At 40.5% G+C, this 24232-nt stretch overlaps 2 protein-coding genes across 2 annotated transcripts; both read left to right on the top strand.

Annotated features, from left to right (window-relative positions):
* The first annotated feature begins 550 nt into the window (after positions 1–550).
* Positions 551–14157, top strand: il23r (interleukin 23 receptor). Its single transcript, XM_087784580.1, has 16 exons — positions 551–714; positions 1489–1603; positions 1662–1834; positions 5234–5357; positions 5455–5612; positions 5687–5838; positions 5908–6073; positions 6478–6560; positions 6618–6813; positions 6877–7062; positions 8369–8467; positions 8536–8691; positions 10932–11072; positions 11135–11222; positions 11303–11363; positions 13039–14157. The coding sequence occupies exons 1-16, from the start codon at positions 651–653 to the stop codon at positions 13591–13593; spliced, it is 2517 nt and encodes an 838-aa protein (XP_087640706.1). The 5' UTR covers positions 551–650; the 3' UTR covers positions 13594–14157.
* Positions 14158–15258: 1101 nt separating this feature from the next.
* il12rb2 (interleukin 12 receptor, beta 2a) lies at positions 15259–23226 on the top strand. The gene is made up of 16 exons (XM_087784581.1): positions 15259–15355; positions 15465–15591; positions 15702–15965; positions 17066–17189; positions 17252–17418; positions 17486–17622; positions 18144–18282; positions 18674–18741; positions 20073–20268; positions 20339–20512; positions 20576–20671; positions 20750–20896; positions 20966–21106; positions 21750–21846; positions 22192–22258; positions 22340–23226. Exons 2-16 carry the CDS (start codon positions 15522–15524, stop codon positions 22751–22753), a joined length of 2301 nt encoding a protein of 766 aa, XP_087640707.1. The 5' UTR covers positions 15259–15355; positions 15465–15521; the 3' UTR covers positions 22754–23226.
* The last annotated feature ends 1006 nt before the right edge of the window (positions 23227–24232 follow it).

Below are 24232 nucleotides of genomic sequence, written 5' to 3'. Positions count from 1 at the left end.
AAACTTTGATTTTGAAAGATTCTTGGTGCGTGGGTTCACCGTACCTCATCTTACATCTGAGAGCTCTCGCAGCTCAGATCATCAAGATTCTTTTAGATATTTAAATTGAGGAAATCACCTCGATCTGAAGATCTCTTTCATCCTGACGGTGACGTCTGTTTCCACCGTGAGGGGAAATCTCTGCTTGATAAACACCTGAATCTTCAACTTCAGTCACATGGGAAGACATTAACCTTCAGACATGACTCATTCCATCTCTGATCAATCCTGAAGGAAGAAGATCAACTCCTTCATGAACGGAGACTCTTTCGTGAATAGTTCTCATCTCAAACTCACATCAGCGTCACATCACATCATTTCTGAGGTGGAACTGCTGTCGTCTTGAAAGTTCCGGACCATGTCACAATACCGCCAAAGTAGGTCAGACGCCTCCTGAAGTTGTTTTTCACCGAGGCAGCAGTCGTTCACACGCAGGGTTGAGGGAGGGGTGAGTTCTTCTCATGATACTTTTGTGCTCCAGGGCTTCTTGCTAACCTCTGCTAGCCACCATCCCTCCCTGAACACCTGTTGTAAGATGTGAAGAAATGTCAATTCTTTCTCTCTCTTTCATCAGAACAGCTGCTGCTGCACGTCAGATATGAAGAGACAAGATGAACCTCCTTCACAGACTCTTCTGCTGCTTCATCACCCTTTTTCTACCTGCTTCCATCAGACGTGAGTCTATCTCTACATCCATTCATTCTCGGATGTATTCATTCATTTGTCGCCCAACATTTTTTTCTCAAAGTTTTTTAGGTTTAAAACTTGATTTTCTTATCTATGTTGAACAATTTAAATAAAGGTTGACCGTCACAAAAGTGTGTTTCTACCAGTGATATCTGAATTGTAACACGGTTGTTAGCGACTAGCTAAACTTACAAATGTACTATTCCGCAAATATTTTCCTACTTCACAGTGGCTTGGCTATCAATAGTTATAGGGTTATTGATGTTGATCTAAATACTGAAAACAGAACAAATCAATGGCTTGGCTATCAATAGTTATAGGGTTATTGATGTTGATCTAAATACTGAAAACAGAACAAATCAATCATATAAAATATTTGTGCCTCGCCTGCTTGAGACCTTGGCTCCTGCAAATGCTCGAGTGATGCAATAGCCAGAAGATGTAAGTGTTCATTCTTCATTAAAAAATCCAATTAGAAGTTTAGATTGTCTAATTTATTATATCCTTTTATTATATTTTTACATTTCTCAGAGCTCATGTAATTTCCGGGTGTCAGAACGACCAACTTAATGATGATGATTTTAAGTGAACTGAAGTCAACTCCAAGAGCTGATGAGGGAAACTAAAGAGTTAAATATGGCTGATGGATACATTTTCATCTAAACATAAATTTTAGCGACGTTCACCTAGATAGGCCTCCATCAAATGTCGTTATTTCCATTCATCACAATGAGCAAATCAAAACGGATCTTTCTCTGACAGAATCTTCTGGTGGGAGCCTAAAGCGCCTCGGCAAACTGACCGTGGAGCCGAGTCCTACCTTCCTTCAGGGCTCCGATCTGACGTTCCACTGCCACCTCTTTGATTGTCGGCACAGGTGCCATAACAATATTCAATCGTTTATTTGTCTATTATGACCTTTTTTCTATATTTAGGTTCAAGTTGATCCTGGAGGTCGAAGGTGTGTCGAAGGTGAGACGAGGAGCTTCAGTCAACTGCACGACCACGTTTCATCTGTATAAAGTCACGACGCCTAGTACAAATGCAGTGTGCAAGCTCGAGGAGGACAAGCCGAAGCTGGTCGACGGACTGACGCTTCACAGCGGCCGTGAGTCGGAACAAACATTTTTTTGCGTTATATAACATTCTGGAGAAGAAAACGCTTGAAAAGTTTTTATTAAATCTAGAAACACATGTACAAAATTCATAGAAATAGTCTGAGAGGACTAAAATATCATCTATGCTGTATGTCTTGATATACATGTATATTTGATAATAAAAGAACTTGAACTTGAAATTAATGTACAAAATACTACACATTTACAATATCTTTAAAGGTCAACTAATGTGTTTATTTAAGTGTGTCTTAAATAGATCTTGGACCTCTATTGTGCTCATCAGTATGTGTCTGTTTGTACAAAACTCTCTTTTCATTGAAATATTTACATTAGTCAGAAGTCTCCACCTCCTAGAGACGTGTACACAGAAAGTAGCAGCACGTTCTTTGCTACTGCAAGAGTGAAGGCCATTATTATTATTATTATTATTATTATTATTATTATTATCATAATAATGGGCTCAGTTCTTGTAACAGAACTTTATAAAGTAATAACTTTAAAACAAAGAATCATCATGATGAGAAACTTACTGCATCTTGGAGAGGAAGACTTCAACATTTGAGTGAGGCAGAATAGGCTAAATAGAATATTTAGGAAATCTGAGATGTTTTGACAAAGAATTTACAAATTCGCAAAATTTACAAACCCTCTGAGTTATGATCATAATCTCTGGTTCTACGAATTGGTGCCAAGCCCTCTAACTGCTTCGCTATTGGTTTATTTCCGAGGCCCTGCCTCGCCTCTGAGAAAGCTAAATGAACTCGCCACTCAGCTGGTTACAGTCCACTTCCTATAAAGGCGGGAAAGACCCGCCGCACTTCCTCCAACTGAAAACTCAGCAAGAAAGGCAGCTGCTGGCTTACATGGTTAGAGGGCTTCGCACCAAGATAGATTCATAGAACCTGAGATTATGATCATAACTCAGGGGTTCAACGTCATTTGGTGCTCGCCCTCAAACCGCTTCGCTATTGGTTCATCCAAATCCACTGGAGCAGCGGGCCTCAGGGGGAAGGCATCGCTCAAAAAGAGTATGAGCTACTGATCCTGTCGCCACGTCGAGGCTCTAGAGAATGTTGCGGTGGACGCCAAAGAAGCAGCTGAGCACATGTCTTCTGCTGCAACACCCCGACAAAGAGCCACTGAAGCTGCCACACCACGGGTGGAATGTGCCCCTTATTTGCTAGGAGCAGATCCACCCACTGCCTGGTAGGCCTGGATAATGGGCGATCTCACCCAATGAGATACCTCTAAGGGGAGACCGGCTCACCCAGACAATATCTACAGTGGCAGAAGAATTAGCCATCCGACTGGCCGAATGAGGCCAGGCGCCGCAAAACAAAACCCTCACAGGACAAACAAGTGAAGGCGATCTTGAACCGGGTCCAAGTGTGGCGGCGGTTGGAAGGCCCGCAGCGTGAGATTTGTTCCACGGAAGGAGGAGTTGAGAACCATCAGACGGAACGCCGGGTTCGGACGTATCGACACTGATGACTCCTCGACTCAAAAAGAAAGACACTAAGGGCTTAAGACAGAAAATGTCACTCATTTGCAGCAAGCCCAGTCGCACCGCTGGTGAGCTGCTGCCATGAGCTGCTGTTACTTTTCCAAAATGGTTTCTGTTGGATTTCAAAAATGGCTTCTCTTGGACTACAACTGGTGACTCTGATTCAAAATGGCATCAACTTCACTTCAAAATGATGTTTTCAATTCAAAATGGAGAATCTCCGGAGTGGGTTAGTTATATCCTCTAGTCCCACCCCTCTAGTGTCTTTCCTTATCTTCTTATTTCGGCCTCAGTCTAGTTTTGACCACTCTGGTCGATAGTCCTCTCTGAAAACCGTTTCAACCTTGTGGTCCAGAGGACCCTATGGGCAACGCCCTTCTCCTCAATTTTTAACTGCGTCACACACTAGAATATTACAAGGCCCAAATTTCTCCCTTCAAACCTGTTAGTGCACCAGATCTCAATTTTAACTGTGTTACACACTTCAGAATCAACTATTTCGATCTCCCTTCGGGCCTGTAACTCTGACAAAGCCTGAATACAATTCCAACTACATGACAATGTCCAAACACAATGTTTTCCAAGTTCCAACCATTACCTCTTTCTACAGACAGGCTCAAGATTTTTGTTGATTTATTAACTCTCCCTTGAGTTATTCCACAGCTGTGTTTCACATCAAGTTACAACGTTTCATCCGTCCACCATTTAACACACATTAACAGTACACGCAACTTTGAAATATATGAACGAGTATACTGTATACGTTGCTTTTTAATATTTTTGTAGCGACAGATTATATACGTTGGTTATAATATTTTGGTAATTTATGATTATATGCAGATCTGTTGAGAGGATTTGGAATTCTCTTGTTAGATAGGAGCTATTCCAGCATACACACACACATAATCACTAGTGCGGACACACACTCTTATTCCTACGCAAACACTTTTTCTGCTTTCTCTACGCAGCTTTTGGTTTATTATTAATAATTTAACATTTGATGTGAAATCGTCATCACATCATTAATTGTCCCTATTTTCTAAGACCGCGATTTTCTGTTCCGGGTACCACAACCAACGCCGCTCAGCTGCCAAAAGTTGTATTACTCTTGTTCAACTGGCTACTTTGATTTCTATGACCCTTCTAGAGACAATAATAAAACTGTCCTATATCTATTTTAGCCCAAACCTTATCAGCAGGCTCTGATTATCTTAAGCTATTAATAATCACCTGACAGCCTCAGTTTAGTTATCATGGACTTACTCGGTACCCTTCTGGCACGTATCCACCAGTTTAAAACCATTTTTTACCCTAACCACGGTCTGGCCTTTATTTCAATTGGCCCCAAGCTTGATCTAAAAAAAAGGTCACACAGACTGTTTCACTGTGCCCTGTTTTCTACGTTGACCCCAGGAATTCACTCTTCCTCTTTAATGGTTCGTGTTTTTTGTGGGGAGTTTAATATGACTAATCAAAACACAGATCAGCAAGCCTTCACAGTTCTTCGAGGCAAAACTCTTTTTGAAATCAAAAAGAGAATTACTTACCTCTTAGTTGTGATTCAGACTCCTGGTCAGCGCTTTGTTGTCACCCTCCAGCAAGGTACCTCACTAACAGGGACGCCAATATAGGATGATGTCAGTGATCTTGGACCAATAACCCTTTACGCCACCGCAATAGGAAGTTGACTGCACCCAGCTGGGTGGCCAGTTCATTAAGCTTTCTCAAAGATGAGGCAGGGCTGAGGATAAACCAATAGCCAAGCGGTTAGAGGGCGAGCACCAAATGACATAGAACTTGAATACTTAAGTTTTGAATATTTTTGGTTACACAAAAAGTTCTCCAGGAGTGTCAAACCTATAAGTTCCATCTGTCTCTCTTCAAGTGCGTCCAGATAAACCCAAAAATGTATCATGTGAAACCACGGCGGGCTCGGACTTCATTGAGTGTTCTTGGGATAAAGGACGAGAAACGCATGTGGAAACGACCTACAACGTGGCCTTGTCCAGGTAAGAACTCATTGATCAGGTCATGGTTATCCACAGAGCTCAAAAGCTTCTGGACTGAGTATAGTTGTGTTTTAAAAAGTGAATTGTCGTCCTTCAGGGAGGCCCAGTTTCTTGAGTGGTCAGTCCATACCTCTTGTGTCAAGCTGCCACGATGGCGACCGGTCGACGCGACTCTCTTCCAGCTGAGGGTCAGCGCTCGTAACATATTTGGGGTCTCACACTCTGAGGTGTTCAGCCTCTGTGTGAACAGCACAGGTGTGTTTCACGTTGATGTTCCACCTGCTCACCACTGTAACTCATGTGATGATCCAACACTGATCTGTCTCCAGCGTGTTCACTTTCTTTGACCGTCGTACCAGAGACGCCGCAGATCAAGCAGGTGACGTTCATGGACTCTGAAGCCAGGTTAGAATTAGAGACCCACGACGACTCCCGACCTCTGACCTTGCTGGTCAACCTCAGTAAAAGTGATGGATTCTGGGTAACCTGACTGAATGACAGCAGAGTCGGTGCAGAACAGTCTTGTGAAGACCATTTCTGTTCCTAACAGGAATTGAAAAAACACACCATCATCAAGGACATGATCCAAGTAGTTGGACTGGAGCCTTTATCTGAGTACAAGTTCCAGGTCAGATCATGTGACGCTACATCAGAAGAGGAGCTGAGCCGCTGCAGCAAGTGGAGTCTTCCCTCAGCCGGGAGAACCGCAGGAAGAGGTGATTTCAAATGTTGCCACCAGAACAGGGCCTGACATGGGAACCTAAAGCAGCTTCCAATTCATCATTCATCTGATTAAAATATATATATATACATATAATGTTTGTATTATAAAGTATTAACAGTTCCATATGTCATTAAAATGTGGCACACAATAAAATTAATAATCAATATAATAGCAATCGAAATAACAAGCCAACTTTTTTCTTTCAAAAAATACATTTTTTTATCAAGAAAAATGTTTCTTATTATGTTATTATTATACCTCCAGCTCTTTTTATCCCAAATTTCCAGATAAATATTTTTTTTTAACTGACAAAAGCATAGACGTAATGAAATGAAAGTTGATTTGTGACTGTCTAAACAACATTATCTAAACAGCATTATCTAAAATTGTCTTCAGGTCCGTCGAAGGCACTGCAGACGTGGAGGATTGCTGGAGATCAGGGGAAGAACGGGCTACGAACAGTGACCGTCATGTGGAAGGTACTAAACCTTTTGGTTACATTTTTCCTCCAGAGAAAAGTAAAGTTTCCCTCTCAGGCTCTTCCTGCAGGAGAGTTCAGTGGAGAACTTCTAAACTACAAGATCAACATGAAAGACAAAGAGGAAGTGAAGTGTGCAGCGGCTCAAAGCCAATGTGACGTCCAGGTCCCATCACAGGTTCAAGCGTTGGGCGTCAGTGCCGTCACCTCTTATGGGATTTCTCCACCTGCTCGTGTGCTGCTCACACGCTCAGGTGAGGACTCACTTACTGACTAAATGCTCTTTTGTTGACTAAAAATATGTGATTCTGGGTTAGCTGGTCCTGGACCAGCGATCACAGATGTGTCTCCTTCAGACGACGAAGGATCTGTGCTGGTCTCCTGGTCTTACCTGACCAACCCTGGTGACGTCTTGTACTTTGTGGTCGAGTGGACGAGGGTTCCTGCCAACGATCTGTGGTGGAAAGTAGCAGCTGCCGACCAAAACACCAGCAGCATAACAGGTAGAGAGGAAATGAATCCACCTTCTCATGGGAAGTGTAAAGGATTCAGACATTAACCAAAAGCCCATTTATAATACCTTTATAAAGATGTTTAAATCACAAATATCATTATTTTATTATACAATAGCAATTATGAAATAATGTATTTATTATTATAGTGTTGTAATTTTATTGAACACTAAAATAAATAATATAATATAATTAAATAAAAGGCATTAAATTGAATCCCAAAGTCCAAAACACGTTAATAATGAAAAAGATCAGAGTTCATTAACACACTGAAAAGCGCTCAATACACAGATTAACGGCAGGGGGCGTGCTAAATCAATTTTCGGATTCGTTTTTCCTCCTCGGTACATATTTGATGAAACGGCAATTAGAAAACACATTTACAAACTATTCCAATCTTGAATTACAAACTGATTTTTATAAAAAATAACATCTTACCATCTGAAAAGGTTTTTTAAATTGAAATAAATGTAATGACTTTTGGAACAAATTTACAAACTCTTGAAACTCATTTTAAAACTCTGAACTGACTCGAATCCAGTCCATTTACCTTCCGTACCTTCTCTTGAATTATTTATTGTTTAACTAACTCTTGAAACAAATGAAAAACTCTGTAATGTAATACAATTTAATCCTTGTTTTATCTCTACATAAGGTTTACCTCAGACACATTTGTTTTCAGGGCAAACACAAGGGTTCAAAACTCTGAAACAAATGTACATGTAACCTAAATGTCATTGGACATAAAACCACACAGCGAAGATCGTGTGTAAATATGGATAAAATATCAAATTCATCAAATGACCTGTTAATGTTTTTAAAACGTGGGAAGAAACCACAAACGCTTCTCCTTCTGCAGATGTGGGATCAGAACTCTGGTCCCAGATGGTTTAATAAAACCTGTTATGAACCAGTTTCACAACATTTGAGATAAAGAATTGCAATTAGGTCGGCGTCAATGGAGGTTCCAATAGTCTTTTGGGAGAAATAACGAGTGAGCATTGACCGAAAACAAGACTTAAAGTAGAGAAGGGTAGAAGTTATCTTTAAGAATAAGCAAGTTCCTTACAGGTTAGAAATGGATAGATTTACTTAAAATTTAAAAAGGTAACATATGGGATTCTGAACAAAAGCAGTATTACTGCAGCCTATACCCTCATCATTATAATAACAATAATAATTGTTATTTTCTGTCTAAAATACGGAGAAAAAAAAATCATTTTTAAAAAGTTTGCTCGTCAGAGCAGCGGCGACATCTTGTGGCGAGTTGGTGCATGACAACACTGCTGTGTTTCAGGACTGACTGCTGGAGTCAGATTCAGAGTGTCTTTGTACGCGGTGACCTTGACAGGGGTCAGTGCTCCATCATCCCGCCTGTTCTACTGCAGGGAGCTCAGTAAGTGTCTCGTGTTAGTTCAGAGGAGAGCAAAACATTTCTCATGGGAGATCCTTCAATTGTTCCAGAACCACTGCTGGGCCCGTCCGTGACAGTCGTGGTGCACGAGAGCAGGCAGGTGTGGATTCAGTGGAGTGATGCTGCTGTGGACCAACAGAGAGGATTCTTGACCCACTACACCGTCTATGTTCACACACTTGAGCCTCACAACTCTGAGCTTGTTGGTCAGTAGTTTCACTCCCTTGTGTGTTTTTTTGTGACAAAATAGATTGTTTTTGAGATATTTTGTGTGGTTGTCTTGGTTTTAGAGATGGGGTGTTTGTGCGTGTGTGTCTTTTTAAGATAGAATTGATTGTGTGCGTGTTTTAGAGAAAGAAATCATGTGTGTTGGTGTAAGAGAGATAGTTTGTGTGTGTGTGTGTTTGATCTGTTTGATAGACAGATATAGTTGTGTGTGTGTGCTTCTGAGACAAATGTATAGTGTGTGTGTGTTCATGAGAAAGAGTTAGTCTGTTTGATGTGTGTGCGTGCAAGTGTGTGAGATAGAGAGTTTGTGTGTGTTTGTGAGACAGATATACCGTGTGTGTGTTTGTGAGGATGAGTTAGTTTGTGTTTTACGTGCAAGTGTGAGAGATGGAAAGTGTGTGTGTTTGTTTGTGAGACAGATATACTCTGTGTGTGTTTGTGAAGAAGAGTTTGTGTGCAAGTGTGAGAGAAAGAGAGTTTGTGTTTGTTTGTTAAACAGATATACTGTGTGTGTGTGTTTGTGAGGAAGAGTTAGTTTGTGTGCATGTGTGTGTGCGTAAGAGATAGAGAGTGTGTGTGATGAACACAAGAATGTTCCTGTGTAAAACAGAAGCAGCAGCTGTTACTGTGACATTTCCAATGTTTTATACATTCATGCAAAATAACTCAAAAACAGGTCAGACACAATTTCTGTGAACATTCCAGTAAAGTTTGATCCTGGAACAACGAGCAGATGATCACAATTATGTGGAGTTTCCAACAATCATGTGGATTTAAATACGTATGAAGAAATATATTATGATTGCTTCATGATTGCATCATCAATCATGTGAGTTATTTAAGGGGTTAAACATGAGTAAACAATTACCTGCAACATGAAGTTTCCTGTTCCCTGAATGTCTGAGATGTACTTCACCTTCCTTTGATCGTGGTTTCCACCGCACTGCAGGTTGGAAATGACACTTTTATTTGAAATGTCATTCTACTGGCACGCTGCTGTCGTGATAGTTCCTGTCTCGCTCTAATGTCACCTTGTTAAACCGAACGTGGTTGAATATGTTAACTTGAGGCTGAGTCGTTTTCACTTTGACTCAAGTCCGCTCAGTGACGGCAGGAGGTGGTTTTGCAGTCAAACTAAGATGTCTTCGCTTTGCATGATTTCATTAACTCAAAATGTATTTTGAACCGTACTATTCGGTTTAATGAAATATGATGTATTTACTGTGAATTTACAATAAAAAATATATTCTGGTACAAAATATAGTCAATTAAAATTTTGGAGAGGAGCCTCTATGGACCATGATGGTTGATGATGATATGGTGATCCGTAGTGACAGTAGGACGGAGAGTGAGGAGAAGCTGAGAATAAAAAAAAACATGACGAGCAGTAGAAGCAGGACAGAAGACATGTGGAGGAAGGAGGAAGATACAAAAAGGTAGTGCAGACATGGTTGAGTGGGTTGAGACAAGAAAAGAAACGTTTTCTAGGTCAGTAGTGAGACCTGCCATTAGGTTCTGAAGACACAAAGACAGCAGCAGAGTTAGAAGAGTCAGCGTTTACACCAGACCTGGGCAAAGTAACTCAAAATACATTATAAAATACATTTTAATAATACATTATTAAAATACAAAATACACTCTAATAAAACCTTTGTTTCTGTTTAAGGACACTAGTTGATTTATTTTCTCCTTTCCATGATTATAGGCCTTATAAAAGACACACAAGACTTTATATTTAGAAAAAAAATATTTCCTACCAATCTTTTCATTCGGTACATACTTTTCATATTATGTTTTTTTTCTTTGTCAAGTCTTTCTTTTGGGTTTTGCCCCCCCTGTCCCATGGTACCACATATATGGCCCCTAAAAGTGCAACTAATGCGTTGATTTAAGTGTGTCTTAAATATATGTTGGACCTCTATTGTAGTATGTGTCTGTTCGTACAAAACTCTTTTTTCATTGAAATATTTACATTAGAAAATGATCTTAAGCCCACTTAAAACACTGTTTTACTGGAAATAGAATCGTGTTTACCATAACCACACCCACTCTGCTTTGATTGGTCAAACATCAAGCTTCTTCACCGCACATCATCAATCCCGCAAGTCTCCGTATCCAAGGGATTTGTTGTATAAACAAAGCGGGCGTGACTACAGGGATTGAGTCGACTCCTCCTCTTGTATTGAACAATGACTACGTTTATGTTGGTTTCTTCCAGTGACCGTGTCAGCATCAGTCCCCAGACAAAAGGAACTGAACTCTCCTGAAGGACCTCTGGCAATTCAGATGAGCGCGTCCACCTCAGCAGGAGAGGGGCCCCGAGGAGGGCTGGTCTCTTCTCACCCTAAACCCCCGACATGTCAGTCTTTGAATCGTCGCTGAGTTGTTCTCCCATCGTTACAACTGTCGTCTCTGCTTCAGCTGGACTGATGACGGTGCTGGTTATCATCTCCTCCATCTTCATCACCCTCATCGCCAACCTCCTGTGCTGGCGCTGTCTGAGGAAGAGGTATTCAGAACTATGTCTTCGCTTTTATAACGGTCTCACCTCAACATCTGTAGTAACGCACAAGTGTTTCCTCCTCACAGCATGAAAGAGAAGTGCATGTCCTGGGAACTGAGCAACAGCAAAGCCATCAGACTTCTGGAGGTACATTTTAACAACCACTAGAAATGCTTCTCTTTTTTTTTAAATAAAATATATGTTTTAAAATCTTAACATCCTACTAACCCATCAAATCTCACTATATATCAATATATTACATAAAAAGTTGCTACTTCACAGGTGCATCCCTCTTTTATTTGTTTTACTTAACTGGGTTTATTCTTTTTAATGAAACAAAACTGATGAACTTGATAAACACATGTTATTTTGTTGAATCTTATAATTGTGAAAACAATTGGGCTTGAGCAGGAAATGGTGATATTCTCGTGCAGGGAAAGTTATTGGGCCCTAGTAGGGCTCTAACCTTTGCCTTCATGGCTTTGTCATGGAAAGAATTGTCCAAAAAACATTGATATCCCGTTGTGGTGCATATTGAAGGCTCAGATTTCTCTCATGCATAGTTTCTCCTGCTCTCTGGATAACATCAGGTCTCCAGGCTCAACATCTAAAAGTCTGGAGCTCTGGAGAAAACCTTTGTTGTGTACCATGTTTTTAAAGGAAGGTTGTAATGAAGAGTTAAAATATTTAAGATTGTCTTGTATCATGATTCCTGAACACATTCCTCTCCAAGAATAAAGATACAGTGCCTGGATGAAGGTTGTAGTAGGGGGCAACTCGATCAGGTCAAAGAAAGGCAAGGCACAAGAGAGAAGGCAGGAGACCCCCTTGAAAATATATATTTTTAATGTGTCCCATTTAAGTTAAATTCGAACCCTATATATTCAATTATAAGTTATGGGAAGTTTCCAGAACTTTTTGTTAATTGAAGGTGGGCAATAGTTTTGACAGAAGACTCCTCCATAAAAATTCAAATGAGTCAAATTCAAACCATATATACATGACATAATATATAACTAATATATAAAATAGAGTTGGAGCACCTCGTGTTATTGTAAGCGGGCAGGAAGGGGGTCAGAAGACTCCAAAGGAAATTCAAATATATTACATTTCAAAGACAGTTACACCATATTTTAAACAGACTGTATTTAATAAGTATCATTTCCATAACTTGCTAATCCACCTCCAGTTTCCCTCTCCCCTCCTCCCCTAGTTCTCTTTATTCCTTTATGCTATTAACCAGGAAGCTAAAATACACTGAATCCATGTTGAAATCTCTGATCAATGTCTTTATCAGGCAACATTGATATCTGATATTAAAACAACATTGAAACAAAGTTGGATTTTGAACGCATTCTAACAGTGAATCAAGATTTATTAACTACTGTATACAGTATGTGCATTGATTACGTTGAATCCAAATTCAAAGTCAAAACTCTGTGAAAGTCTCGCCACAAATGTCCACCATTTGTCTCATGTTGATTCAGCGACAGATTGTCAACAAAGAAATGGTAATTCAACAGTAATTCAACATTCTTACTAAAACTCAACATTTAATCAATAGGTGGGTTTTGTCAGAGTAAACAATGATGAGAAATCAGCTGAAAAGGCTTTATCTCTCAAGGCCGGGCCAGTGTTCACTCCTTTAGAGTCGTCCAAAATGCTCGCCCCCTCCCACGTCCCCCTCCCTTACTCAACTGGCGTCGACTCCCACTGACTGTGTTCTGCTGTAGGAATATATAAAGGTTAACACCCAAGTCCACAAGGACAGACAGACATGCCTGCAACAGTTTGATCTTGAATGTGTTCTTTCTGACTCCAGCAGGAGGAAGTTGAACCAATATTCCCCCCCAGCCTTGAAGACCCTCCACTCTCCCCCATCACATGGGTCCAGGATCAAAATGATGTTTACCCCACAATACAGACTGAGGCCAATCAGAACGATTCAGATGGGCGACCCCTGAGCTCGGACCACCAGCCGGAGCACGTGGGCTATAAACCTCAAGTTTCAACTCTGGCTGCTCAGAGAGCGGACGACGACGGCGGAACAGAAGCAGCTGTGGTGGACACTGGAGAAGAAGGAGGCTCAACACGATTGGTTGTTAGCTTCCTGGATGTTCACGTGACCGATGTCTCCCTGGAATTATCTCCAGACTTATTTTCCGACAGTTCAACTGCAGATGTGCCCACGAACTTACTCCAGTCAAGTCGGAGAAACATAGACGTGGCTTCAGTTGTTGTGGAGTCACAATCGGAAGACGATCTTCCTCCAGCGGATCACTCGCCTCCCGACACAGTTCAGATTCTGCTGACTGGTGGTTACTTCCCTCAAACTCCAACAGCCAACCTGGACGACCACGGCGACTCACAACGGTAAAAGGAGTAAACTTGCATGAGAAACATCAGGAAGCATTATTAGTTTTCTAAACATATTGAAGTTAATAAAGTCGTTCGTTATGAAAGAGCTTCGGAAGAACCAGACATGACTAAGGTCGGTGGATTTTTCTCAGGAACCCATGACCTTCAATACAAACGTCTGTTGCTGGCTTGTCACACCGATCTCACCAAACCTCACAGGATGACTCGCACGGCAGCAGATGTGCAACTGAACTTTTCTTCTTGGGGGATTTTTTTTAACCAATTTGAAGTCATGCCTCATTTAATCTGACTTATTTACATTTTGTATTCGGTTGTTGGTGTTCAGGTTAATGATTCCGTTCTTCTTTACTTGAATTTACATGACGTTTCCCAAATGTTCAGCTGATTTTTTTAATTTCTAGGTTATCTGAGTATTTTGGCAGTTCTTACGTCAGATACATGGTTCTGAAGATCTAGAACTGTTTATTTGTCTCAAGTGACTTCTGGTTGATATACCTTCTGTCATCTTCTGTCTCTTCATCGGATGTTAGTGTAAAATAATAAATAATTCAATTATTTTGAAGACGTCCTGAAAGCAATGTTAGCACTTATTAACTCAGGCAGTTTCAGTATATTTACTTATACATATTCATGGAGCTGAAGAAGAAATGGCCTCAAAATAAAAAGTAATAAAACGCTATCACGTGTGAATAAGCTTTGGTTTCAAGAACCTGAAAAGACAAATCTCTGTGGGTTTTACTCAAAAACTCATGACCTTCAATTTAAAGGCCTGTTGCCGTATTTTCTGTCAAACTGAGTGCACGGAACCTCCTAGAATTGTTTATTTGTCTCAAGTTGGTTGATAGAACTTCTGTCATCTTCTGTCTCTTCATCAGATGTTAGTCTGAAATAATACAATTATTTTGAAGACCTCCAAGAAGCAACGTTAGTGTCTATTAACTCACTTCACTAATGCACAGTCTTGTAGAGGAGGAAGAAATGTCTTTTTATAGGCTTTGTCTCATACTACTGCGTAGAGCAGGTTAAGTAGAATCTACGTCGATGTTTCTTAGCCTCTCTTTAAGCGAGGGCCCAGCAAACCTGCAGAGAAAACTTATTTCGGTTTTGATTAGAATTTTTTCAACATTTATGGAGCCTTTTTTTAATCTGACCATTTTCTCCATTTATCTTCTAGTATTCTTGGTTTATAACCTTCGACACTTTCTACAAATGTTGTCATCTGCAAATACCATCATGTCTTATATTGGGGTTTGTGGAACTCTACACTTTCCACTTCCCTCTGATGTTGTATCTGCTTCCACATGCATGACCGCTTTTATCACCATTCTCTTGGTCACAGTACCAATAATAATAATACAAATGTTGAACAACTCGCAAAGAGACATACACAACATCTTTGTAATAAGAATCTCCAAAAGAAACCAAAACAAAGATCAGTTGTATGGAGGAAGATGAAGTTTCACTCTTGAACATATTGATTTACCTTCACCATCTGTTAAAAAAGGTAGTTTCTTACTTCCTGACGTTACTTCCTGTGTAGAGGGTCTTATATACACCTCCTCCAGCTTCCTCTTTAGGGCATCGTGTTAAGAGAAAAAAGAACACCAACGTCTGAAAGTAATTTGTTCAGTGATCATCATGAAGTGACACTTCTCTCCAGCGTCTCATCTCTGAGTTGAGGCGGAGCTCAGACGTCCCAGCACTGCCTGTGAAGATGTCCTCGACCCCCTATTGTCTCAGATGGAACATCTTGAATTGTTGTAAGGATTACTTGAACATTTTCTACCTGATCTTGTGCTTCCTCTTTGTAAATGATGACTTTGTTTATCGAGAGATTCTGACGAGACGACTTCCCTTATTGTTTTCTAGGCAACACAGGAGCCGTGGACATGAAGACGTGCACATGAAGGCTGGTTTTGACGACTCATGGCAGCCATGTCCAGAACAGCGTCCGTCCTCACGTTGGTTCTGTTGCTGACAGTCCAACAAGGCTCCAGTAAGTCCTCATGACTTTACTTCTGTATTCTGGTTGTTCAGTTCAACTTGAAGCAACTAAAAGTTCTCATGTTTTCTTCATACATCTGTGTCATTGCTCTTGTTGTGCAGGTAACAAATCCTGCGTCATGTGGTCTCAAGCCAAACCTCCGGTGAAGCGAGGTTCTTCTCTGTCTGTGTTCTGCAGTTTTCACAAACTGTGCAACCAACCATGTCCAATCAAGAATGACCACCCTGCTCACCTGCAGACGCACGTACCCGTGAACGCCACGACTTTATCCATTAACTTGATCAACGTCACGGAAACCACCACCTTCACATGTCGGTGTCTTTTTCCAGTGAAGTTCGAGTGTGGGCTGGACCTCCATACTGGCTGTGAGTGTGTCTGCTCACTCTTACAGATCTTCGTATGAACATCCAGTTATTATTGTTACTGTGGCCCGCGAGACCTTGAAATCCTGACCAGTGTTTCAACAAAATTCTTTTCAGATGGCCAAAAATCTCAAGTTGGTGTTGAATTTCTAAAAACCTTCTGAACCTCATAGAGTACATTTTTCTGATTGAGAATGTAACCACAGCTCTCCATGCTCAATGTAGTAGCCTTTGATATATAGAAAAAGAGAATGAAATAAGATGGAACTCTTATGGAAACATTGATATTCACTTCGTACTGTACAAAGATCATCTGTAGCTCGTAGCAGTTCCCAGATTGAGACAAGCTAGCTTCTGGGCTAAGTAGTCTATCGTAACAATGTCCTTAAATGTCCTCCTTAAAGACGGATAATTAAGCAGGTCCAAATAAAATCGAATTTGCAGATATTTGGGGCATTAATTGTTCATCTAGAACCTTGAGACCAGATTGTGGTCTAATTTCTGTGCCTAAGGTACGATGTATTCACGTTACTATTTCTTCAAGTTGATAGTTTGAGCTATGCTTTCTGGTCTAAAAACATTGCAAGACTTTCCAAAAAGTTGTATTAATGTTCAAGTACCCAGTTGCTAGACAAGTTGCTACTTTTGCGAATAGCAACTAAACGCAACTTCTTTTAGCAAGCTTTCTTTTTTCAATGGTTTTTCTTCTGTCTTTAAACCCATCTTTTGGGAATCAGTTTCCATCATTTTATGCATGTTTTCTGCCCTGTGAGGTCAAATCTGAATGATCTGAAAGGAACATGGTGGAACAGACTGACCCAGGGACAGCTAGAGGCTAGATGCTATAGAAAGCTTAGAGAAATACAGCAAAATTGTTGCAAATGAATATATTTAAAAGTTGAAAAATTCATCAGACAAATGTCAGAATTTAGATTATAAACAATGGTCGTCGTTTCTAATGATGTTTGGTACAAATTACCAAAGTACTCTCACTTATGGCCATAAAACCGAGACTATATGTTAGTGGTCAGTTGTAGAATTGTTTGGCAGAGTCCATGAGGAACACGTATGACCGTCTACGCTCTTTCTCCATGTTTTGTTAGATCCTCCAGACCCTCCGAAGAACATGTTGTGCTACTACATCTCTGCGAACACCACGAGCAAAGAGGTGAGGTGCTCCTGGGACGGAGGAAGGAAGACTTACATCCCGACCCCTTCAGTGTTGTGGTGAGTTCTAAAATATAGCATCAACGTCGCTGCTGTCAGCGAAACAATCTTCTTGGTTTCAGGGTTAAACCTGGAAACGATACCATTGAGCCTCATCCAGGGTCCTGTACCACGGGATGTTCCGCCAAATTCTTTCTGAACGATACAGAGGCCTTCTCAGTGACGGTCCGAGCCCGGAACTCACTCGGTGCTGAGACTGTGGTCTGGAACTTTACCCTCTCCGACATTGGTAAACGTGTTTTTTTAATTCTCTGTTGTTTTACGAGATGAATAACAGACTGTGTTTTCCTGAGAAGTCAAGCCACCACCTCCAGCCCTCAGTCAGCCTCGCTGCTCCTCCAGAGCGTGCTCCATACATGTCCTCCAGTCTGAAGAGACGCTGCATCAAGAAGTCCAACACAGGACCGCGGCTGACCACCAGCGATGGAAATCGGTAAACCTGTGTTTTTAATGAAGCAGCACTCAAAATATGAAGGTTATTTTAACATTATAATAATAATTGTATTTATGTCTTTAAGACATTCTTTATTCATAAAGTGCTTTGCATAAAACCAGAAATAAAACAAACATTATTACATTTTAAACAGTACATTAAGAAAAGCACAATAGATTAACAATATGGTAAAAGACAAGAAAATACATTATTTGAAAAATTAATAGAAAAGCAATAAAAATGATTTAGTGAATGAAGCTAGAGAATGAAAATGTATGTACATTTATTAAGTCAGTGGTTCCCATCGTAGGTTGTAAAAAGAAAAACTCCAACAGATTAAAAATAAGAAACTCAATTAAAATGTATTTGAATCAGGTTTAGGTATAAAGTCATTGTTTATGTTTAAAATAGAACCACAGCTCTTGATGTTGAAGTTGTCACAACCGCTTTTTTATTTCCTCTTAGATGACTCAAAGGAATGAATGATCAGATAATAATTGAACTTTTTTGTTCTGTTCTAGTCCGTGCAGAACAACTCCACGTTCTGGGTCTCCTCACTTCAACCCAACACAGTGTATGGTTTCAGAGCCCGGTCCAAACTCAGCACCGGCCTGTGGAGCAAGTGGAGCGCCACGGTCTCCATCTACACTCAAGAGGAAGGTGGGAGATGTTCAAAGTTCTAAGCAGAATCATCCGTGTACGAGGTGTTGAACATCTCATGAATCGCTGTCTAAACGTGGTGATGGTCGTTGTCGTCTTGATCTTCATCTTCATCTTCATCGTTAAAAGAGATGTGGTGTGAAGATTCATATCTGTGGGGCGTTATAACACAGAATATGTGGAAACATCTCACCAGAGAAAACAAACAAACTTCTGTATTCAAAGTACTTTTTTCTAACATTTTAAAAAACAGAAGTTTAGACAGCGATTGTTCTTCCTCATGGACTAGAAAGAGTGGAGAACAACAGATCTGATCAAATTATTATATTTATTCATAAAACAACAATATACCCTCTGACATTATTCAAGTTCCTCTCGTGTTCTTCTGCAGCTCCTGCTGAACAGCTGGACGTGTGGTGGACTGAACTGAGTTCTGAGTCCTTGCAGGTTTATTGGAAGGTGAGTTCATGTCAAAACCTGCTGGTACTTTTTAAAAGAAGCCCGCAGATGCAGATTCTTGGATCTGGCTATTATAGTTTTGGTTTGTCTACGGGCTTGTGGTTCTGTCCCCATAGCAACTATGACTCGTCTTCCTGCTACTGTAAGAACAAGCGCTCGAACTAAAGGTCAGATGTTGACCACATTGGAGATGTAAAACACACACACATCCTCACAATTATTTGTCGTCATGGTCAGAGTGAAGAGTCACAGCAGCTCACTCTTGTTTCCATTCACTTGAAAAGTCTACTGTGTCTGAATCATTATCATGGACAAAACTTGTCTTTCTCAAAACAAACTTGGAAGGCAAACCTACAATATTTTACTGTCTTTAAATTGTAATACTTTACACTACTTTCATTTTACTTTTTATTATTTTCACAGAAATATCGTTTTGTTGTTTTCTTCAAATATGGCTCAGGGCACGATTATATACTGTAACTTCATAAAATATAAGACTTGTTAGAGCTAACGCCTTTAAGTAGTGTTGATTTCAACCTCATTTCTGACTTGAATGAGAGGAGAGGTGTCGGGGGACGAGGGTTAAAAATGAGTAAATAATGACTTTAAACAAATGTGTCAACAGATGTATCATGCAGCTAACTTGCTTTCTACTACTCACGTCTTCCTCCTTTTCACACTGAATACACTGAAACACCTTGAAACAAGGAACAAAGTTGTTTAATTGTAACTCATGCTGTTACTTTGTTGTGGGTCATATTGCCAGAGTATGTCCTCAATCTCAGTAGCAATTTAACCAAACACCTTTTTTTTTCCTTCATAGCTACTCTGGTGCGGGGAATTTGTATGGGATAAATAATAACTATTTAAAATCAAATGTTGTTGCAAAAGGTAATGATTTCAGTAATGCATTACTACAGTAACTAGAAGTACTTTACTTTAAGTTACTTGTCCACAGACACTGTTAATTGCAAACTGATGTTATTTTTAAATTATTTTGTGTTTGTGATAGTAAAAACTATCACCTGACACTGTCTTTTAATTTCATCCATAACTGTTGCTTATTAAAGCTGCAGTAAAGAACTTTCTTTAAGCAACATTTCCATTAAATCTGTAATCATTCGCTGCTCATAAAAACAAAGACCTGGATCTGTTTTCAAGCTTCACATGTTTTTCTGTCAAAGGGTCTTGCTTTCTCATGGCTTAGATCCTCATGTGGATGAGAACTGAGGAGCGTCAACTTCCTAATGCACCTCCAGGTCTTGAAAACGAGGAGAGCCTGATGTGCAGCTCGTTCTTGACGCTGGCGTCTTTTCACTTTTCTGTCTCAGGAAATGAACTCTTCGGCAGCAAGAGGCAGAATCCAGAAGTACGTCATCAAGGTTGAACAATCAAACCAGGTCAAAGAAACGAGCGCTAATGAGCGAAACACGTCGGTTCGGGCCTGCGCTCGTTGTCAAGTGTCCGTGTCCGCCTGCAACTCCAGAGGCTGCTCCCCGCCGGCCAAAATCTCTCGTCACAAGAGAGGTCGGCTGAGATGTTGCATCTTCACACGGATCAAGTGTGTGTCTGTGTTTGATTGATGTTATGTCAGCAGGACCAAACCTGGAGGTGAATGTGGAGACACACAACAATAGTTTGTGTCTGAGCTGGACGGCCTCTGATCCCGGGGCTGCAGAGAGTGTGGTCGAGTGGTACCGCGAGGGTCTCAGGCTTGAGCAGGTCCAGTGGGTCAGACTGAGCAGAGCCCAGCATCAAACGGTCATCACCGGTAAGACAAACACAGGATCATTCCACTCAACAGCGGACTCAATGAACGACTTCCCACTTGCAGAAGTTGAACCTGCCGAGTGCTATGAAGGAGCGGTGCACGTGTTCTATGGCGGCAGCGTCAAGAAGGGAGGCTTCAGGGCGGCCATTTCAGAAACAGGTCTTTACCAGAAAATGACGACCAAATGAGCGATTGTTTCAAGAGAACCGTGGTGTAACTTAAAGTGTGTTTTCTCAGCGCCAACGGTCGGTCCGTCAGTCCATGATAATAATGAGGGGAGCAAAGTGTCGGTGACCTGGACTGAGCTTCCCAGGGGTGAGCGTGGAGGCTGCATCCTCAGGTATAAAGTCCATGTAGAAAACAGCACTGGACACCTGTGGAACTGTGAGTGTCACTGAGAAGATTGTCTTATAACGCTTTCCAAACATTGATCAATAATGTTTTGTGCTTCAGATTCGATAGCATTCGATTCAGCGTCTAAAACCTCCTTCACGCGGCCAGATGTTCCCCCAGATCTCTACAGTTTGTGGATGACTGCGTGGACGGCGCAAGGAGAAGGTCCTGCAGGTCGGAAGATCAAGTTCATTATTTCAGGTGATTCAAAGTTTTTGGTTTCTTATGTTTTTTTATTATTATTTCTATTTTAATGAAGTACAGAAATCCCTTTCCTATATCGAAATATATAGCTTTCAACGTGTTTAAAAAATGACTGTCTCTAGTGAATGTCGTTACACGGGGTTTAACCTACAAAGTAGTGAAACGGCGACACCAAGTGGCAAGGATGTATAACTACAAAGAAAATCGAAAGTTATGTTTTAATGATCTTTTTTTTTCTTCCAATAAATATATAGATAGATATATATCTATATATATATATGATGGCTTCAATTAGCATTTGTACTTCTTAGTTGATTCCTAAATGCTGTTTATCTACTGTTTTTCGTAGAACATTTCATGGTGCCTGTTAAAACACTATCTTAAAAAACATTAAAACTGTGTATTTATTTGAATCTCACTCCGATGTGTTGCCAGAGTGTATTAAATCTTCTACAATGAGAGGTTAAGGGGTTATTACTCTTTGTGTTTGCTCTCCTCGAGAAAGCGTTTCCTGCCTTCTCATAGGTTGACGTTTTCTCTGTTGTGTAGAAAATAGAATTTGCTATTTTTTTACATGAGATAGACATTAAAGCTAGTTTTATAAATAAGCTTTGAACTTATTTGAGTCTTGTCTTCACAGAGAACAACAAGCTGTCCATCGGCCTTCTGTGTGGACTGCTGTTTGTCCTGGGTCTGGTCCTGTTGTGGCTGTGCCAGTGTTCCACTCTGAAGCAGAGGTAAACCTGCCACACCAGTTCAATACAGTTCCTCTAATATTGACACTTCTCACCATGATTTAAATTAATAATAATACCAAATAGATACAAGATCTGAGGAGGTACAAACATCATACATGAGAAGCTCTTATTGCTTAATAACATCTGAAACAGCCTCGAAACAAAGTAAAACAACCAATAATCATGTCTCACAGCTAAAGAAAAGATAAAGTAGATATTTACATTCAATTTTTTTTTTGTTAATTTGCTAATAAACAGGCATTTACAGTGATGACTATATCATCTTGGCAGATGTAATTAGACAGAAAGACCAAAATAATGTCACAAATGTGGTTTATTTTCCAGGTTGAGGACAGTGGTTAAACATTTCTTCGAGGTGGTGCCAGACCCAGCGAACAGCAAATGGGCAAAGGTGTGTTCTCAAGAAAAGATCAACCAATAAAAAAAAAGAAAAACTAATTTATTTCATCCAACTGTGTCTCACTTCCAAAAGGGGAGTATGGACTTCCAAATCCATCAGAGTGAGGCGACGGTCGATGAGGAGCAGCCCGTCCTCACAGTCGTGGAGGAGCTGCCTCAGAAGACGTCCAAACTCAGCGGCGCCTCGAAGGACGCAGTCGGCTCCAAACCAGCCCCGCTTCACTACCCTCCGATCACCCACCAGATGAGCTACTCTCAGGACTCGGAGAGCTGCGGCCACACCGAGAGCTCTCAGGACACCACCGAGGTCTACATCTTCTCTCAGTGCCCGGGATATCAGGGCGGAGAGGAGGAAGAGGAGGAGGAGGAGGACATGTGGTGTTCATCTTCTAACAGCTTCATGGACGCGAGGGAGTTCAAAGGGAATCTGACCTTAGACGCCGTGAAAATCAACTGCACCGAAGTCTTTCAAAACATGCAGAGATGATCTCCGAAAACCCTTTAATGATCTTCACATTGTGAAGTTGCACCTTTGAGGACTGGTTTGACATAATCTCATGGAGCTCCATCTACCGTTCATGTTTTTAGAATCATGTTGTTTTGCAGGTCAATACAACATTAAACCAAAAATGTTACAAGATATAAAGATCTGTAGGTATCACACCCTCACTTCCTGTGAGGATTTCCCCAGGAGCGTGTGATGAAGTCAGCAATCGATCCTGTCCAGCCGCCTATAAACAACATACTACCTCAGCATTGATTATAACTGTACTCAGACTTGTTTGACTGAAGTTGGAACAATACAAGGTTAGGAAGGAATGTAGTCGTTACAGTAGATGACAGGTGGATTGGCATGATGTAAATTAAACTCAGAGCATGATGTATGAATGTAAATGTAAAATATATAATTGTCGTTTTACAATTAAGGGTAAAACTCAACATTAAATGTTTGCAAACCTGTTCGTGGCATTGTCAGAAAACATCTGTTGCAAAGTAATAAAAGTAATCAAAGATGTCAAACTCAATCAAATAAAACAGGAAGTCTCATAGAGGTTCATTCTTTTAGGCTTGATCCATCCTAACGTTTACCATTGTAAGCTTCTGTATATTTGGCGCTTAAACATTAGCATCTCTATAGGTAATCTTAACATAAACACTCATCTACTAAATGGGACCACAAACAAACATTTGTAAAAGCAAATATGGCTCCCTGGCCTAAAGTTGTACTTATGTCCTGTAGACTTGTCTAACCGGCTCAGCTCTTATGAAAGATGTAGTAGAAAATCCCATGAATAACATATACAAATGACACCAACACCTGATGAAGAGGAACACACAGGAAAAGGGAAAGTCTACCAAACATATGCAACATTAGAAAAGTACAAATGCATCTGCTAAAACATGAATAGTTCTTTAAACTTTCCTGCCTGACATGACTGTCTATGACCAGCTGATAGTGGGCAGGACTGAGGCAGAGACCAGAGGCAGCTCCAGAGTCCAACAAACCTTTTTTTTTTAAAGAGTCAAGCCAAAATACATACTGTAAATATATCAGATCAAACAAACGCTGTACAAACATGTCTGTTTACTCTATTGAACTGGAGGAGGCAAGTCTGGACCTCTTCTAGCTGCTACCATCCACCTGACATTGGATAAGGGGAGGGAAACAAGAAGAACAAGTATTTCTCCCGAGCAACAAATGAGCAAGTTTGCATCTCAGAAAGTGAAAGTTAATCAAATGCAAGAGACTTAAACTCACTTTTTTCAACCAGCTTCAGGTTTGACTAGTTTCTTCCAAACCTTATCCTTTTCTTTTTAAAACTACTGAACCACCATGACATGCAAGTAACCGCTCACCACAACTAACCAGAGCACTAGTTATAGTCAATGTAGATCGACTGTGCAGGACCTCGATTCCACCTGAACATTTATGTTGCAAAAATCTCGTTGAAAGCCTTCAGTGGGC

This window comes from Callionymus lyra, chromosome 2 (genome assembly GCF_982586985.1).
Source record: "Callionymus lyra chromosome 2, fCalLyr1.hap1.1, whole genome shotgun sequence".
Lineage (NCBI taxonomy): Eukaryota > Metazoa > Chordata > Actinopteri > Syngnathiformes > Callionymidae > Callionymus > Callionymus lyra.
Note: the sequence above shows the minus strand (reverse complement) of the source record. Positions and strands in the feature narration are given on the sequence as shown.

Excerpts from the sequence above, each read along its gene's own strand:
- il23r (XM_087784580.1), top strand. The coding sequence starts at position 651 with ATGAACCTCCTTCACAGACTCTTCTGCTGCTTCATCACCCTTTTTCTA. Across the intron at positions 6,074-6,477 it reads CGGGAGAACCGCAGGAAGAG|GTCCGTCGAAGGCACTGCAG; the intron begins GTGATTTCAAAT and ends AATTGTCTTCAG. Across the intron at positions 11,073-11,134 it reads TCACCCTAAACCCCCGACAT|CTGGACTGATGACGGTGCTG; the intron begins GTCAGTCTTTGA and ends TCTCTGCTTCAG.
- il12rb2 (XM_087784581.1), top strand. The coding sequence starts at position 15,522 with ATGGCAGCCATGTCCAGAACAGCGTCCGTCCTCACGTTGGTTCTGTTG. Across the intron at positions 18,742-20,072 it reads CCTTGCAGGTTTATTGGAAG|GAAATGAACTCTTCGGCAGC; the intron begins GTGAGTTCATGT and ends TTTCTGTCTCAG. Across the intron at positions 20,513-20,575 it reads GCATCAAACGGTCATCACCG|AAGTTGAACCTGCCGAGTGC; the intron begins GTAAGACAAACA and ends TCCCACTTGCAG.